The sequence below is a fragment of the Lytechinus pictus genome, chromosome 3 (assembly GCF_037042905.1).
Source record: "Lytechinus pictus isolate F3 Inbred chromosome 3, Lp3.0, whole genome shotgun sequence".
In the NCBI taxonomy this organism is placed as follows: domain Eukaryota; kingdom Metazoa; phylum Echinodermata; class Echinoidea; order Temnopleuroida; family Toxopneustidae; genus Lytechinus; species Lytechinus pictus.
The window spans coordinates 21,888,786-21,907,010 of record NC_087247.1 but is presented as its reverse complement, the minus strand read 5'-3'; the positions used below and the strand labels follow the sequence as shown (position 1 = coordinate 21,907,010).

Genomic DNA, 18,225 nt, shown 5'->3' with positions numbered 1-18,225 from the left:
TAAGTGTAAATTGCTCCCCCAAAATGACATAATTGCAAGGAAAGTCATTTCTGGAACAGATCAAATAAACTCCACACATAAATGGCTGGCCTGTCAGAATGCCATATTAAATTGCATGTCCATGTAACAGATGAAGAACAAAATATCACACACGTGATGACTGAATCCATCCTGAAACCATTACTTAGTAAAAAAATTGACAGCTTTGAAGAAGCAAGTAACATATTATTGACTCAAACCACAAATGCAATCATCACTCTGCAAGAAATTGACAACTTTGAAATCATTCGGTTTTAGACTCCCTGAAAACTCACAAACATCCAAAGAGGGTAGTGGATAATATTTGCTTTACTGAAGTATTCCTTTAATATTGCTGAAATATATTCCCCAACACAGTATCGATCTTCCTTCATTTAGTAGATCTGATGGCATGACTCGTGAAGAGTAGTATATTGGTACGAAAATGGCTGACCGAGAGAGAGTGCGCGCTACATCTCTATGGGCAGGTTTCTTAAAGTATCACTTCATCTACGGTTCACACCCATAGAAATTGCACACCCAAAAAATATCCTGCATCCCTATTAAGACATTCCATAACCATTAAAGTGCACGCCCAATGGAAACTACTTGCTCCCTTTGCTTTGTAATAACTTCCCGACTCAGACAAACTGTCTACCCTTTAATACTCCCAAGACCCAATTTCCATGGCGACAAATTAGTATTTAAGTCATTCACCTCAGTTGTGGAATTCAGAACATAACAGGAGACAGTGAGGCAATGGCTTGCCGACTCATCGTTTAGGTTGGTCGTTGGTGTTGAAGTAATAAGCAAGTAAATGGTGGATTGGCGCGCAAACGAATTGTAAGTTTGATGGGTTTGTTTATTTCAGACGCCCTTAGAATATGTGATGATATCACCATCCCGTGCCAGCCGAATTCATCCACTCCTTTAGATTCAAATTTTCTTTCTTTCATTATTTCCAGTAAGGAAGATGTATATTGGCCTACTTTTGCCAAGGCTACTTAATGCATCACAGAAAATGCTTATGAATGCTCATGAGAAATTAAAAACATCTAAATTCATCCAGGGATGTATTTGATACATGTAATACTCAAAATGAATGATATAGCTTTCACCCTTCATTGAATTCCCCATTCTCCAAAATGAAACAACATTCAGGAAGACTGATGTTTGCCATTTCTGACAGGATATATCCAGAAGTAATGGTTGCCATGACAACAATATAAGTTATGAAATATGGCAAGGGTTGTTAAGGACTGATGGATGGATTGTCGGCAGGGCTTTTCATCCTGAAAAGAAGAACGATTTCCCCTTCTCTATCACTGTCTCATAAACTTAAAAGGGGTAAAAATTAGGACAGAATCATTTACTGATCAAATCTGTGCCATGAATTCCCCCATGCCTTTATCACAGTCATAATAGGGATCTATGGATCACATGATTTCTAAAGTGAAAATGAGATGCTCTTCAGGTTTCAAATAAAAATATGTAATTTTACTACTTACAGTGATTGAATTAATTAAGAATAGGGTTCAGGCAAATGTGATATGCAAATTTCTTTCATACTCTTAAAGTAAATTTGTTGTACTTGTCTTCTGATTTTAACCCAATTTGTCCTTCTCGCTGGGAAAACAACATTAATAGCACAATACTGGTATTTTGATGGTTGGCAGGGCATACTTTTTAGTAAAAAAAAAAAGATATTATATTCTAAAAATTGTTCTGCAATAAAAATGCATAGAAAAACATTGATAGGAGGGGAGAATACAAAATAATTTTGGAGTATGCAATTAGCACTTTATTTTATCCCCAAATCAAGCTTTGAGGTTGATAATAAATGTAAACATAAAGATTTGATGTGAATGGGACTTAAAAAAATGATACACATGTTCAGAGACAGAGAGATGGAGGAAGATGTGGTAAGACTGAAAAGTGAAACTACAGAGAAAACTGGAAGGAAGGGGACCGGCAATGAAAGTGAGAGTGAAAGAGAGAGGGGAGAAGAGGCCTCTTTATAGATGAGTATTCTCTAGGGCGATGCCTGGTTATCCTGCCAAGCCTGGCACAGCATCCTGCTAAAATACATTATGTATTAAAAGCCTGGATTAAAGGTCATCTTGTGTAAAAAATATCCAATAGATACATACTGTTGACTTGAAAGGTACTAGGACCTGCTCCTGTTGATGTTGCTGACGATGTTGCTGCCGCAGATGTTGTCATGGCAAGACCGTGGATAGTGACTTGAGCTCTGAGGTCATCCTCCCCCATGCCTGGTTTACTGGACTGAAGGTGCCCTACAACTGAGTCCAGCTTGTTAAGCTGGCTTGAGTTGTCTTTCAGCTCCTAGAATTCAAAACAGAGAATACATATGATTGTAATTCTATACACCTTGAAACTAATAAAAACAAGCAGATTCCTTGCAAAAAAAAGATTGATTAAGAAATTTGTCAGAGAACATATATGAACAAAGTAGCTTACACATCAACAACTTCATCAACATACAACAGGACATATGCTGTGATATCCTACCATACTTTGAAGTAGGAAACAGTGTTTCATCTTTAAAAAAAATAGATTTTACTGTAATCCAGTCAGAACTTGAAACCATAGAAATAGATGATATTGCTAATGACTGTTTTATTCATTAGAATAAAAACATTATTATGACGAATGACTTTCTCCATCAGAACAATACTCTGGATAATACATTTGTGGTAAAAAAATAAAGGATCGGCAAGTGAAGAGGATTCAAATGTGAAAAAAAATAATCACAAAAGATTAATACATCGTAAATGATACACTGCAATTTGGACCTGATTATATGAATGCTAAATACATGCACATATTACCATTTGACTGACCAGTATTAATACCTCTGATAAAAGCTGAACTAATAACCCAATTTTATGTGTCAGCATGCATATTGTTAATTGCACTCGATGCATATTCTCAGATCAAACAATAGATATTAGCCTCATGTACTGTTCATGCAACTATTAATCATATCCACCTGGTTTATGACCCTAAAGTCAGGATGATACAAATTAGTGCTTAAAAATAATACACTGTACATCCACAATGAAAAGAAATATTAAGTGATGCCCCCCCCCCCCCCAAAATAGAATTTACTTTTTATTTGTAATAAAAGTTAATTTATTCTTCGACACACAATGAACCTTTTGTTTGGATAAAATAAAACAATCTTTGTCTTTTTTTTTTACAAACAGAGTTTGCTTTAAAATGTATCAGCCTACATGTAGGCCTATATTCTTTGTCACATACCAAACCAGGGTTTTCTTGGAAATCAGTGTTATTGATCTTATTATGTCTAGAGTCTAGACATCTTTACAATAAGTACAAAGGAGTAAAAGGAGTAAAGCAGGTTTAGTTTTCAGCATCATATGAAAAATAATCTCTCTGTCATTTCTCAATGGACATTACTAATTGCCTAGCAAATTAAATGGATTGTTATAAGGTGACTATTAAGCATCACAACACAAAGGAGAAAGGTGCTAGACGACTTTCCTCGAGAGGATAATTATTGACTGTGTTTGTGACCTTATTGCAAGCATTATGCTTATTAGTTGTTATGCACTGGTTGGGGCATTCAGCAAGTAAGAAGTGAAGTTTTCCCTGAATGCATTTCATTTGCTTCTTTGTTAAGCATGGAAAGGAGATTCCTTTCATTGCAACCATCATGAAATGAGATGCAAAATTTAAAACCATATTTCCCGTCCCACGAGGCAGTCCGGTGATCCTTAACACAGATACTGATCTCTAAATGTGTCAATATATTTGCACAGCATGGCTTCTGCATGCAACATGAAGCTACCAACGACATGGGTGCAAATCAGGGAAACATTCCATGAAACAAAGAGTCAATGATATCCACTGACTATCTGTTATAAGCTACTGAAATCTGTGCATCTAATTGGCTCAGGGCACATTTGGCAGTGAAAATCTCTGACAAGATGTTTCATGAAACAGTCTCCTGATGTACCCCTGATGCAGTCCAGCCATTATCATCCACATTTCATGTTACCACTTGAGAACATCAGGAGGACCCTCTCCATCCACATTCACCATTCATCAACTATTCATGATGATGGCATCCATTCATTACCAAAAACTAGAGCAAATAAGTCTCCACGAACTACGATCCTGGATTGAGATAGTGCATATTGGATAGCCTCACCAATGCGCCAAAATGCAGAAGCAGTGAGTCATAAATCAATAATATGCATTAAACTTTTCCTGAATTTGGAGAATCTGCATATTCCATTACCATCTTTCCTATCCATTCTCCTTGCACTTACATGTACAGACATGCTGCTAATATTTCAGCACATTTCTTGACCTTCCAAAATTTCATATATGCACTTGTTCATAAATAAGTGAATTTTATGAATTTTCTTTTTATATTCCAATGACCTTTCCATTTGATTTTTAATTCTTTGTTTCACAATATAAATACAGCTATCATATTTCAACTGTGATAAGCAGAAAATTGTAAGCCTATGTATTCAGCTTACAACGGAGAGATACATGCATAATTCAGGAAATGCAGTTTTGCTGGTCAATCTTTCTTTGTGCAAAATGTATCTTTCTTTGTGCAAAAATGTAGCACTTCATAATGGGTTTAATCAAATACTACATAAATATTGCACCCATGCAATTTTTTAGCTCTTTAAGATAATCGATTAGTCTCAGGTCTAGGCTGTTCAATCTTGTAAGGTTTGATCATGAGCCTGCACCAGCAGACTAGTTTGCTACGTTCTCATATTTTCCCTTGATCTCCTGCAATTTTAGAGGCACTTTATATTGAATGCCAGCACAAAGTGACTAGCTGTCATTGTTATCATTACCAATGTCAGACAAACCATGGTCACATGTACATGTAAGTAATCCTCAGACAATGAAAGCCTCATGCCAATACCCATGAAAGAAAGTGATGATATATTTACTCTGGAATGAAAAACGATCCCCCGCCCCAAGTCGGTACCTACACCACCACTGGGCACCACGCTTCCCCCTTTAAAGTGTGCTTCCTTAAGGGGGTACGCGGAGGCTGTGTAATATGATGCTTTCATTATGATGAGTTTTAGGGAGTAAAGGGACAGCCATTGTCAGATCATGTAACATCCCAAATCTAATCCATATCGGTATGGCCATAGCTGTCCCGTATTTATCAACGAGGACCAAACCCGGTATAATATTGAATTCCCCATCTTGGAGTAGGATTGGAGTTACATGATGGCATGTCCCAGTTGTCAGATGGTTTAATCTCACTGGGTAAGATATAAAACTGGCCTAAATATTAATTACATAGCAAGGTGGGAGAGGATGAGGCATGGATGAAAAATTGAGAAATATCTTTAAAAAATAAGAAATATATAAAATGAGGAAAGAGGGGGACAAAATGTAGAGGAAAAAAATAGGTTTGGAGAAAATGGGTGGTGAGGAAAGGACTACAGGTTGTTATTTAAAAAAATTCAATCCAGCATTCTTCTATAATTCTCCAATGAGTAAACTAAGTTTTGGGAAGTACATTTATGATTTAAAAAATGTAAATGAACAAATAAAGAAGATTAAGAACACAAAAATAATAAAGCAAAAAAAAGAGGGAGAATACATATGTAGGAAAATGTATGAAAGAGCAATATCATTCACATAACTGTATATATATTATTATTTGTATGTAAATGATCTATACATTTAAAGAAGTCAAATCATTTACCAATTAATATATACATGTAGGTAAAATGATTTAACAATGCTTCTAAATGCTCTGAAAAAAAACAAGCACATTAATATATGAAAGAAACAAAAACAAGTGGAATGCCTCTGGCCGTCTCACCTGCATCACGCGATTCAATATAGCAGCAGTGCTGATTTTGAAAACTACTATAACTCGCACAAGATGTTCAGTGATACTTGGTCACTCTTATTTCCACGTTTTATGAACTAGACCAATACACTTATAGAGATATGATGGCAATTCAACAAATACCCCCAACGTGGCCAAAGTTCTTTGACCTTACATGACCTTTGACCTTGATCATGTGACCTGAAACTCGCACAGGATGTTCAGTGATACTTGATTACTATTATGTCCAAGTTTTATGAACTAGACCAACACACTTTCAAATTTATGGCTGTAATTCAACAAATACCCCAATTTGGCCAAAGTTCATTGACCCTAAATGACCTTTGACCTTGATCATGTGACCTGAAACTTGCACAGGATGTTCAGTAATACTTGATTACTATTATGTCCAAGTTTCATGAATCAGATCCATAAACTTTCAAAGTTATGATGGTAATTCAACAGATACCCCCAATTCGGCCAAAGTTCATTGACCCTAAATGACCTTTGACCTTGGTCATGTGACGTGAAACTCATGCAGGATGTTCAGTGATACTTGATTAACCTTATGTATAAGTTTCATGAACTAGGTCCATATATTTTCTAAGTTATGATGACATTTCAAAAACTTAACCTTAGGTTAAGATTTTGATGTTGATTCCCCCAACATGGTCTAAGTTCATTGACCCTAAATGACCTTTGACCTTGGTCATGTGACATGAAACTCAGGCAGGATGTTCAGTAATACTTGATTAACCTTATGGCCAAGTTTCATGAACTAGGTCCATATACTTTCTAAGTTATGCTGTCATTTCAAAAACTTAACCTCAGGTTAAGATTTGGTGTTGACGCCGCCGTCGCCGCCGCCGTCGCCGTCGGAAAAGCGGCGCCTATAGTCTCACTCTGCTATGCAGGTGAGACAAAAATGTGCTGACTGTAAACAAATTGGTGCTTTCTATAAAATGTTCCATAGTTTGTTGATAAAACCAGTATAAAGTCCTTCATGTATGATTTTGTCGAATTTGTCCCTTTTCCATCATGGTTTCATTTCTGAATCCTATATTCAGCTGTTCAAACCTGTCTTCTATCACTTCATGACCAGGGCATAACTGAGTCAACTTCTATCATCTTCATCAATGTCATGAGACAGCAACCATTTGTAAACATTTGAAATGAAAATCAATACACACTCTTTAAAGTGCATATGTACTTTCCAATGAGATAGACAGAGGTACAAACTTTTTGTTGTTGCTGCTGTATCATAAAGAAAGGAGAATTTGCACAAAGTTTGCTTTGTTGGTAAATCTAGAGAATAATTGATAAACAAACTTCACAGTCTGATACAATACTGTGCACTCTGAAATGAGCTTGCATAAAATGAAATACTAAATCACTGACAGTGAGCCTACTTTGAAAATGGTACATTTTTCTAGTTCCTAGCAATAATACTTGATTAAAATCTATTTGCATATTACCTGAACATCAATATTCCCCAACCATTCTGCTCTCCAAAGAAAGTTTTTTATGAACAGTGATTGAAAAACCAATAAAACTAATAATAAAATAAATAAATAAATAAAATAAAGTTGATAACAAATATTTGGGAGTCTGAATGACCTTAACTTTTTGGCTCTTTGCATCGCCTGAAATGCTTGTCCTCGGAGGTGAGAAATGTAACTGTTCTGTTTCAAACTGTGTTTTATTAGCTTAGCAATTACCCTGGGAGTCTACAACATATTCCATGACCCCATTTCACTGTGGGGAGACATTAGATGTAAACCAAACGTTAAAGGTGGTCTCTCCGAAGGGACCACAGATAAATAAGGTCTCAAAATTTAAATCAAACTGGGCTTAAATTGTTTTACAGCAACAAACCTGTAAAAAGTAGCACATGGAAATTCACTGTTCTGTTTAGCATTAGTATGTTTATCTGAAATGTAATTATGTAGCCTCTCAAAACTTGTAGTTCCCAATGCATCAATATTTTTCTTATTAGTTTAAACACCACCCAGCCCCCCCAAAAAAAAATAGGAGGGGGAGAAAATGAATTATGAACGAATGAATGTTACTTTGTTTTAATTTGGAAATACACCTTCCAATGGGGAAAAAAAGAAAAACAAATACCAAGTAAAAATCAGTATACGAATGGACATGATATCCTATACAGCTATATAGGAGCCATCTGGATCTGGAGCTTATAACAGAAAGGGTTGCAATCAACTCAAAATATCAAACGTACATGTAACTTGATTTCAAACTGAACAAAAGAGTGCACATTGGACTTGAATTTCATATTCGAGTTCTAGAGATATGCAAACCCCTGATAGTACATAATGTACCTGTTTGAAACTTTAGTTTCATATAAAATGAAAGTGAGAAGTTCTTACCATCTTGAGATGTGAATTCTCTGCCTTGAGAGACTCCACCTGATGGAGAAGCTGGTCATAAGATGACATCACAATGCCCCTGAATCAATAAGATAGAGATAGAGAGGGGGGTAGAGACCAACAGAAAGAGAGAGAAAAAAAAGAGTAAGAGAACAAAATAATGGAATGCCTGTGTGTCAAATCTAATAAAAGCTAAAAACAAACATTGAAAACATCTTTTTGAGCAGTTCAGTGTTTCCACTTTGAAGGAAATTTACAGAATTCTGGGAAATCCAGATCATTTTCAGGTAATTTTCAGGAAATGAAAAAATTCCAGGATATCAGAAAATTACAATTAAATGTAGAAACGTTCAATATTCATGTTATATATATTTAAAGAATTGTTTGCCTCATACCTGGCTCAAAATTTCTGCTTGCATTGCTATTGACCGATGTTTGTTTAAAAAAATAAATTCCAGGAAATGTCTATAAATCTCAGGGAATTTTAGATTCAGTTTCGTAAAATGTGTTTTGGATCTGTGGAAACACAGGAGCAGTTGCTTATTGTCATAACTGCACTTTAAATTTTACTATAGATTCATTAAAGATCTAAATGTGCAGCAAATATTTCTTTCAATTACAATTGCACCCAATTATTCTAGAACTAAAGTAAAAGGTTTGGCAGATCTTTTCAGATGACAAATGTTGATGAAATGCTCTCTAGACCTACCTCAGAAGGTGGTCTAAAAGCAATGATTTATTGATGGAAATTAATGATTCTTTCTACATGCCATTTGTGAATGGACTTCTGTGCACCATTTTCTATTTCACAATTTAATACATCAAAATATTAGTGGGCCATCAGACATAAGAAGGATAAGGGCAAGGACAAGTTCTAGTCTCCAGTGAGATTATATAAAGTAATCATATTTTTACAATATGAAATAGAATCATCTATAATACCAGAGGCTCCCTTCTAGATTATTCAAATCATTGAGAGTTAATCCTAGCACATTGTCATAATCACCAGCCTCTAATCCCCTCCCTGTGAGATACATGAAAATATTATAAGCTTTCATGCTTTAACCATAATCCTTGTTTACATCAATATATCAGATGATAATACAGTAGAACTTCTTAAAAAGAAAAAAAAGACAAACTGAGTGGGCCAGGGTAAGTTTCTTATCTTCCTATAATGCATGACCAATACCTAATGCATTTTTGATCTCCATAACAGATCCTCCTGCTAAGCCCATAAGCATGCAAACGCAAGGGCACGGTTGTCAGCTTTTCACAATATCCATTAAAAGAAATATAATGCAGCAATATTTATGCGCCCTCCGGCTCGATGGGCGCAATTCTCCCCTCGCCTTGTCCAAGCTTTTAAACACCATTAAACAGATTCCACCCCTGTCTCTGAGCATTATCTGGACATGCAAAGTAATTGGAGCAGTTTATTTTAAATAATGAAATGGAATTGAGCTCAGAGATTGAGGACAGGGGGGGGGGGTCAAGCAATTGTTTTTCTTTTCCATAATTTTTACATTAAATGCCATTTGCATTAATTTCCAACTGCTGAGAGAAAGCGAAAGTGAGAAAGAGCAAAAAGGAAAATAGATGAGGGAAGAGAAGACTTATACCTTGGTCACATTTGCTCTACGGCGGCCGTACGGCGAGTCAAAAACAGCCATTTTAACATTTTTTGTACCAACTATATAGGTGGTTTGGATTAAAATTAATAAAACGGCTGCTTTCGACTCGCTGTACGGCCGCCGTAGAGCAAATGTGACCAAGGTATTACAGATCACCCAGAAAGAAGAGTTAATTATTTGAAGTGTGAAAGGATTACCCAGCAAACAAAAAGTTCAGAAAGAGAATGGGGAAGAATGAGTTTGAGGCCAGAGGCTTATTACCTAAAATATGAAAACAAATCTGTGAAAATATTGGAAATAGTCGAGACAGATGATACCCAAAAGCTGGATTAGTAGGTTAATTGGAAAGTGATTAATGGAGCGAGAATGACTGGATTTATAAGCATGAGATGGGGAATGGCTTGAAGCCTCACAAATGAGGCTGGATTATGCAAAGAAAGAATGGGGACAAGAGCAAATACCTAACAATAAAGTATATCCAATAACATATCAAAATGCAAAAAGGAATTAAATGATAATATCGATAAATTTTTATATACCTGTATTTGCAGTGATAAATCAATATTAATGAATAACCTGAATGAAAGGAGGATGTAATATCATAATCATAGGTGGTTTTTTTTTCATATTAATTTATCAATTCTCCACAGGTGCACTAGTTACATGTACCACAGAGATATTTTTCAGGAAAATATAAAAGGAAAATGCATTTATTTCAAAAGTTGTCTTGGAATGTGATTTTAACAGGAAAAAAATGTAAAAATATGATATCAAACACTGTACAATGTAGGCCTACATGTACAGTCAAGCAGTGACAAAAGAGAGAGATAGATAGAGATTATGTGTGAACAAGGTAGACACTAGACAGGATTTTAAAAAAAGCGGTGAAGGCTTTGAACACATTAGGTGCTGACTCACAACTTAGAGATCAATACTGCATGGATGCATCTTGTCATTTTGGCCATTTTTATTATGACCCATTCTCTACTATGAAACATCTTACTTCCACACAACTGCACTAATGTATCCAATTTACACAATTAGCATTCCCGAACTCTACAGCAACCGACCTCGACTATTGGCCTTGGGTTGCCCATGGACTTGGATTGGAAACAGTTTCTCATAAATTTACAAAATAAGCTCTCAGAATGATCAATTATAAAAAGCACCAAAATTTTTTTTTCTATCTAAAATTTTGATATGATTTTGCAGGATATTTGTTTGAGTTATTATTTCCAACAGGTGTCCAATGAGCAACAAATGAAGCAATGGACCGAAGAACAGTGTAGAATTACCCAAAGATGAGATCTAAATGATTTATGCAATTTGCTTGTTAAATGGAGGGTGTCATGTACTTTGAGCTTGGCCTTGATACAATTCAGCAATCATTCCACCAAATATTCAGAAACAAATTGAATGGAAACCCATGCATTGGTTAATGCAAATTTGATTGAGCTTGTCAGTGTGGTCAATTTCAGTTAAAATGGAAAAAAAACCAAATGCACTCTGATAAACTCAGAGATTTTTAATAGGTTTCTGAACACATTGCTGATTGAGAAGATATTCTTACACTTTTGGAAGAAACAAATTATTGTGCAACAAATTTTGTCACTGAAATTTAAAACACACAAAAAAGAATTTCCAAAATAAAACAGAAAGAAGGTCAGATTTTTTTTCAATTTCTTTGTAGGTCAGGCGAATAAATCAAACTTGTGCTTGATATTTTTACAAATTATCGTATGTGGTGGTGAAAACTAGATTAGACTGAAGTTCTGCTTCAAATAATAGCAGAATCAATCGCTACCATACAAGTGTGTACAGTGTAGTACACAAATGTGATATCATAATTAAAATACAGCAATGTTTTATCTTTAAATACATAACCTCACATTGTATAGTTATGTACAAACAAATGACCAAGTCAACAAAATGCAAGTATTATCAATATATCATTTTTACTGGTTCTTTTATCTCTATTAAAACACCCCATGTTGTCAATCACTATTTACTGCAGACATGTACAAACATTAAATTACCAACCAGTGGTTGCCAAAAAAGGCCAAAGTTCTCAAGGTATCATTTTCAAGATTTTTTTTTTCAAATAAAGCATTCTATCTGCTCATCATTAATGCAGGTATAAGCCCACTTGTGGTATCAGGCCTCAACATGTCTATATCTACTACAGATGACTACAGTACATGTAGACATATAAAATACACGTACTGTAATCTAAAGAGTTACATTTACAACACTCTTCAGTAATTTGCCAATACTATGCTCTCCAAACCTGGACATACTTAATGTAATCCTACATGTTAGATGTCAATTAAATCGTAATAGATTGCATGCCAAAAGAGTTAATTTGTTTTTATAACGAAATCATGCCAAGTGCAGTTCTTGGATTACATGTACAATGTATATCCAGGTTCATGCAGCAGCGTAACTCGAGCCTGGGGTTGAACCTTGTAAAATGAATGAAATTCCCTTTAAGATATATACATGTACTAATTTCTTATGTAATGAGGATGACGGAAGCAGGGTTAACAACTATACGTGTACATACATGTAATGTACATGTACTGCTCAATCTAATACTTGAGCTTGCTCAAAAAGGTACGCCATGACTCACCAGTTAGATTATAATGCATCAAAAGGCACTGAGCGCAATGTTTTTCATTAAACGTGACCATCTCTCTCTTTCAGATTCAATTCCAAATACACTTGCAGTTTATGATGCAAATAAATACACGTAGCAACAAGTATTGAACTTTTTTTTTTCAAGTTTCACTTGAAGGAGTAATGGGGAAGTGCAACAATTTTCATTATCAAATAGAGGCAAATAATCAAATTTGCATATAATAATTTTTACACATATATGTATACTGTATGAAATTGGGAATAGAATAGAATTATTGTAACTGGTTTAATAACGAGGAATGTGCAAATCACAAAACATTTCACTATTTTGAAAGGAATTTAAAAGTAAAAACATTTCTACCTTGCAATCGTTATGAAATCCTGTTTTACTAGAAAATCCAGTATTATAATTTTCTATATGACATTCTCCACTACGGAGTCTCTGAACGCTGCAACAATTCAAATCTTTTGATAAAATGTGAGTATCTTACATACACAATCATTAAAAGAAAGTGAAAGTGAGATAGCAAATATATCTGCCACTAGATTTGATAGAGGAGTTTGCTAAAAGCTTAGCTAAATCCTTGATTCAATTGTCGAGAGTTGCTACTTCATGCTAATATTGACTCCTGAATTTGAATGCACAAATATTGGAGGTAGAACCAGTCATTTCTTTTGCTTTTGCAGCTTTACACAGGAATGATAAGAGCATGTAATATGTAAGTTCAGACTGCTATCAAGACTAAGACAAAGCTCATATAATGAATCTATTCAATTACCAGGTATTGATTACAAGTAGGAGCAACTACAACAAATCAGTATGTTGCCAGAGGTACAAAGACTGTTTATAAAAGAAAGAACATGTACTAATAAGAAAGTAAGCAATGAATTGTCAGAAAGATACATCTGTCAAGAAATGAATAGTACATGTACCTATAAAAGAAGCATGTTGTTTCTCAGAACTAGGATAGTCATGTAAATAAGGTGCTCCCTCAATGACTATAAACCTTGAATTTCATTAACATATGCTGACCTGATACACCGACTTAGTAAAAGTAAAGCGAAAAAAAAATCATCTAGATTTATATTCTACAGGATAAACAGCTACAGTACATGCATATTGCATCATTATGAAGAAAAAAAAACCTAAAAATGGTAGCAAATAAATCTAACTCTGCTATTACAATGTAGTATTAAGGCATGGTTCATAACAAATTGATTCTACTGGTTCTAGGCACTAGATGAGAAATATGCTGAATTGAAGATGGTTTATCATTCATGGAAACATATTGCGTGCTTCAAACCCAAGGAAGTTTATAAACAATGGTATAAAACAGTGTACATATGGGTGATAATAGAGATCCAAGTATTGCTTCCAATTATAATCATGAAGCTTACCTGATCCTGACCAATCAACTCTGAAAATCCATTGACAGTCCAATCAATATGCAAAAGACAAAAAGATGCTGATCTGATCCTATGCTTTGTTTTTTAACAGTCTATCCCAGCTGGAATAAGGTCAATGAAAAACTATGTCCTGTATGGGAAAATTTAATGAGAACTAGAGTCCAGTGTGAAAGCTAGATTCACCCTTCAGAGTCAATGAGTCACCATTTCCCCCAGCAACGCTGCTGCGCTGTGTCTACTGCAATGCAACCTGTTAGTGGTCCATGCATGCAACCAATATACAGTTTTATGGAAATCAAGAGATAATGAGAAAGCAGTGAGGTATCTCTCCAAACCGGAGGATGGGTGTGTTTGGAGGAATCCAGTTAAGAGGCACCGCGAGAGGGGCGCTCCGATTGATGCACCCCAAAGCAGTTAGCGATGGATGGACAAGCGCTCGGACACTGCCGATGGATGATTGGGAGAGGGGTATGGGAACAAAAAATGGGGGTCATCCACTCGATAGCGAGCTCTTATGCTAAGCAGCTCCGGCCAGTGACGACATAGGCATACACAGACACACACTTCTAATGTACTCGCATGACCGGCCCATGCAATATCACGCAGTTCGATCACGTAGCCCGGGTTTTGAAGAGTCTATATGCGGCGACTTGCTTCACTCACTATTCCCATCCCACTTTCGTCATCATCCAATTTCATGCACAGCAAACGATACCGGCAAATGGGAGTTGGAGGAGAGAGAGAGAGGAAGAGAATAGAGAAGCGATGCTACTCTCTCATGCAAATGAGATGGAGATGATACTGTCTGACGTAGTCATTGGAGTGCCGTGTGCAATGTCGAGGATCCACACTTTTATTGATGTTCAAGTCAGGTGTGTGTACATTAGAGGCACAAACAGTGATGGTTTGGATTAATAATGCATACAAAATGCATGGCATTTTAATCCCACAATGAACAGACATGAACACCGATGTGCATAACCCGGTGCAATGTATTTTGTCGGATAAAAAATCAAATCCTATTCTGCTACTCTACAGGTATTTCCTTTCTCCATCCACTCCCTGCCCCCTATCACTATATTCCCTCCCCAATTCACTTCTGGCCCTTTTCACTTTCTTTGTCCCCCAATTTTTGCAAACATTGTCAGAAATTATTTTTGATAGAATCATTCAAATGAGATAATTACAGGAAATCATAATTTTCAAAATGATTTTCTAAATGTGGTAATTCGATTGAAGTCCCCCTTTCCCCTAAAGAATTATTTTTTATACTCTTTTTAGTATTACATGTATGCAAGATGGAACAATGCAACCGCAGGGTGTTTCATAACTTCTTTGAAGCACTTACCCAGTCGGGCAAGTAAATTTTCAAATGGTTGGAAAATACGCTCAAAAATATGTTTCACTTGCCCCCCCAAAAAAAAAAAAAAAATTCTTCAAAACAAAGATTTACTGCTTCAAAATAAAGTATTCTGGATTACATAACATTCATTTTTTTCTCTTTTTAACATGAATTGATTGACCATTGCAATCACATTTTTTTTTCTCAAAATGATTTTATCTTGCCCACCACAACCAAAATTAGGGTCAATATGCCATTTCAATTTCAATTTATCTAACCATAAAGAATAATCAATATGTAAATCATAAAGTGTACATAATTACACAATAAATAATACAAAATGGCTAGGACCATAAAAAACAAATTGCTTGTAGAGAACGGCTCAAAAATACACATTTTGCAATAAAAAACATTTATAAAAATGTAGTTAAAAAAAGGCAAACTTCATCTGCAGACATACATGTACATTCAAACACACTCACATACACACTCAGGCCCTTCATAATTTTTTAAAACATGTATTTTCCTGTAAACACATGTTTTCATATACTTTGTAGGGGACCAAAGTCTTACCCTCTAAGAACAATTAACATCTACATGTACATGCCTTTATTAACAAAATTTATATGCTTTGATGTCAGGGGTTATGGATATGAGGGGGGGGGGGCTTCAGTCCCCCTCCCCTCACTTTCTTCAGTAAACATGTACAAAAGTGTGAAAATTACCATCAAATTGTGATTTACATGTAATGCATGTTGAGCCACCATTTCACTTCCAAAAATCTTTTTTTGTAACCCATGGGTGTGTTGTAAAGTAAAGTTTATGTCATTAAACAAGGAATTATATAATTTTGTTTTAATAATAATCAAAATGCGATGTGAAAAAAAAAGAACAACCAATGATGGCATTTTGAAATGTTGCTGTTTCATATACATGTAGCAGTGCTGCAGGTTATTGAGCTACAATTACATGTACAGGTACATGTAAAATAGAACAGCCAATTCATAAATTAAGCAATAGCTGTATAAGAAATGTTTAGTGGTTGTTGTTTTCAGGATTTGCTCAGTTTGCAAAGGAATGCACTACCCTTTACCCTTTTTTTCATATTTTTTACAGAAAAAAGGACCCCAAAATTGCCAGAGGGTATCATCAAAATCTCTGCACTTGATCTCAACTAGATGCCTCTTGACCTAATTGCACTCGTGTTCACACCAATCCATTTATAGGAATATTTTGTTTATTATGATGAAGAATGCCAAACATGCATTAAAGTTTCACTAGGGCATGATGGATTATGATAAGACCAAATAACAAAAAATAAAGTCTGTTTTATTTTCTAATTTTCTATTTTCTATAGATTTCACGATGGCCTCCATCTTAGATGTAAGAACATCTTTTATTATATATGACGAGGCCTAAAAAATTGAGTGGGACGGGACAAGAAACCTGTTTCATAATTTGTTTAGGCCTAATGGAAAAACAGTAATGGTCTACATGAACATGCATATCACAGAGTGAAAGCTAAAAGGGAAAGTTCACCCTGACAAAAACTTTATGGTAAAAATAGCAGAAAAAATAAAAAAATGATTAAAAAGTCATTAGAATTCTAATTATTTGATTTTTGACGTCATATGCGAGCAGCATTCCTACATAGTGAATGGTAAAAAAATCAATGAAATGTCATTTTCTCAGAAAATTGTTTTTCTGTACCTTTTGTCGACGAGGGTGAGGACCTGACGCAAATGGCAGGCCAAAAAATGATGTCATCTTGTACCAATCGTCTATGTCAACTTACATTATGTTTGTAAAAGTGCTCAATGACAAGGTACATGTATAATACACCTTGCACATCTAGGACCTGTTTCATAAAACTTGTTGTGAAAACAAATTTGCAATAACATTTAAAAGCTACTGAAATCATTCAATTTGATGATTAGCTGTTAGTAATTGTTGTAGGAATTGTGCAAAAATTCAATGTTCTTTATGAAAAGAGACAAAGATCTATTCTGCAAGATAGCATGCCACTTTGGAACCTTACCTTTGATGATAAAAGTCTTCAGCTACACGCAGTTCACATTTCACTTCTCACTTTCAACTCGGTGTCAAATCTAATTAATAGAAAGTCATTTCATCCCTTGCAAAGAGCTAATGACTTCATGTGAAGTCAGATTTGAGTCATGATTCTCTCAATTATATTCCTTTTAAAGCAATCAGGAAGTCGTTGATTAGAGACCTATCACCTGGCATCAAAGTCGTATGATATTACGACCTACTTTTGGATCAGAGAGTATTATTTTCTTCAGATATCAAAACCAGTTGGCTATTTTGAGCACAAATACATGTACTAGCAATGGTGCAATTTCTACATCAAGAATCATACAAAACATTTACATGTAAAATGTAGCACTATTTTTTATATTCATAATCCCACCTTCCCCACCCCCCCCCCCCCAGAAGAAGAAAATACATATACATGTACATGTATCTAATCATCCTTGAAAGTGAGCTTGCTTCTTACCTGACATAAGATGGCGCTATTCATATTTCTTTCTGAAAAGAATTCCACATACACTGTATATACAGTGTACAGATATACAGTCTTATATACAGTCTTAAGATGAGTCTTAAGAATAATTTCACAGAATATCCTGGTTTCAAAGAAAAAGCAGTTATTTATAATTATTAATTGGGAAATCTGGGATTTTTGTAACACTAAGGTTTGCAATTTATCGTTATTAATTATTGACATATTATTCTCATTGGTTACTAATCAGTGTTTGTATCAATTGCACATGGAATGGCGATCTTGATTGGCTAATATCATTTCACAATTAATTGGAATTACATGTACATGTTTTTGCATTAGGAGGCTGTGGTGTTACATCTGGGAGATGGGAGTTTCGGAACAGTATTCTAAACTAGTGATTTGTATAA

At 35.2% G+C, this 18,225-nt stretch overlaps 1 protein-coding gene across 1 annotated transcript in view; it reads right to left on the bottom strand.

Moving 5' to 3' along the window:
- LOC129256461 (adenomatous polyposis coli protein-like) overlaps nucleotides 1–17,867 on the bottom strand; it is a 33,853-nt gene extending 15,986 nt beyond the window's left edge. The window contains exons 1-3 of the mRNA XM_064096634.1: nucleotides 17,810–17,867; nucleotides 8,275–8,353; nucleotides 2,169–2,364 (exon numbers count right to left, since the gene is read on the bottom strand). Coding sequence (XP_063952704.1) covers nucleotides 2,169–2,364; nucleotides 8,275–8,343 — 265 coding nt within the window. The 5' untranslated portion in view covers nucleotides 8,344–8,353; nucleotides 17,810–17,867. The remainder of the gene's footprint in view (nucleotides 1–2,168; nucleotides 2,365–8,274; nucleotides 8,354–17,809) is intronic.
- Between the last annotated feature and the right edge of the window lie 358 nt (nucleotides 17,868–18,225).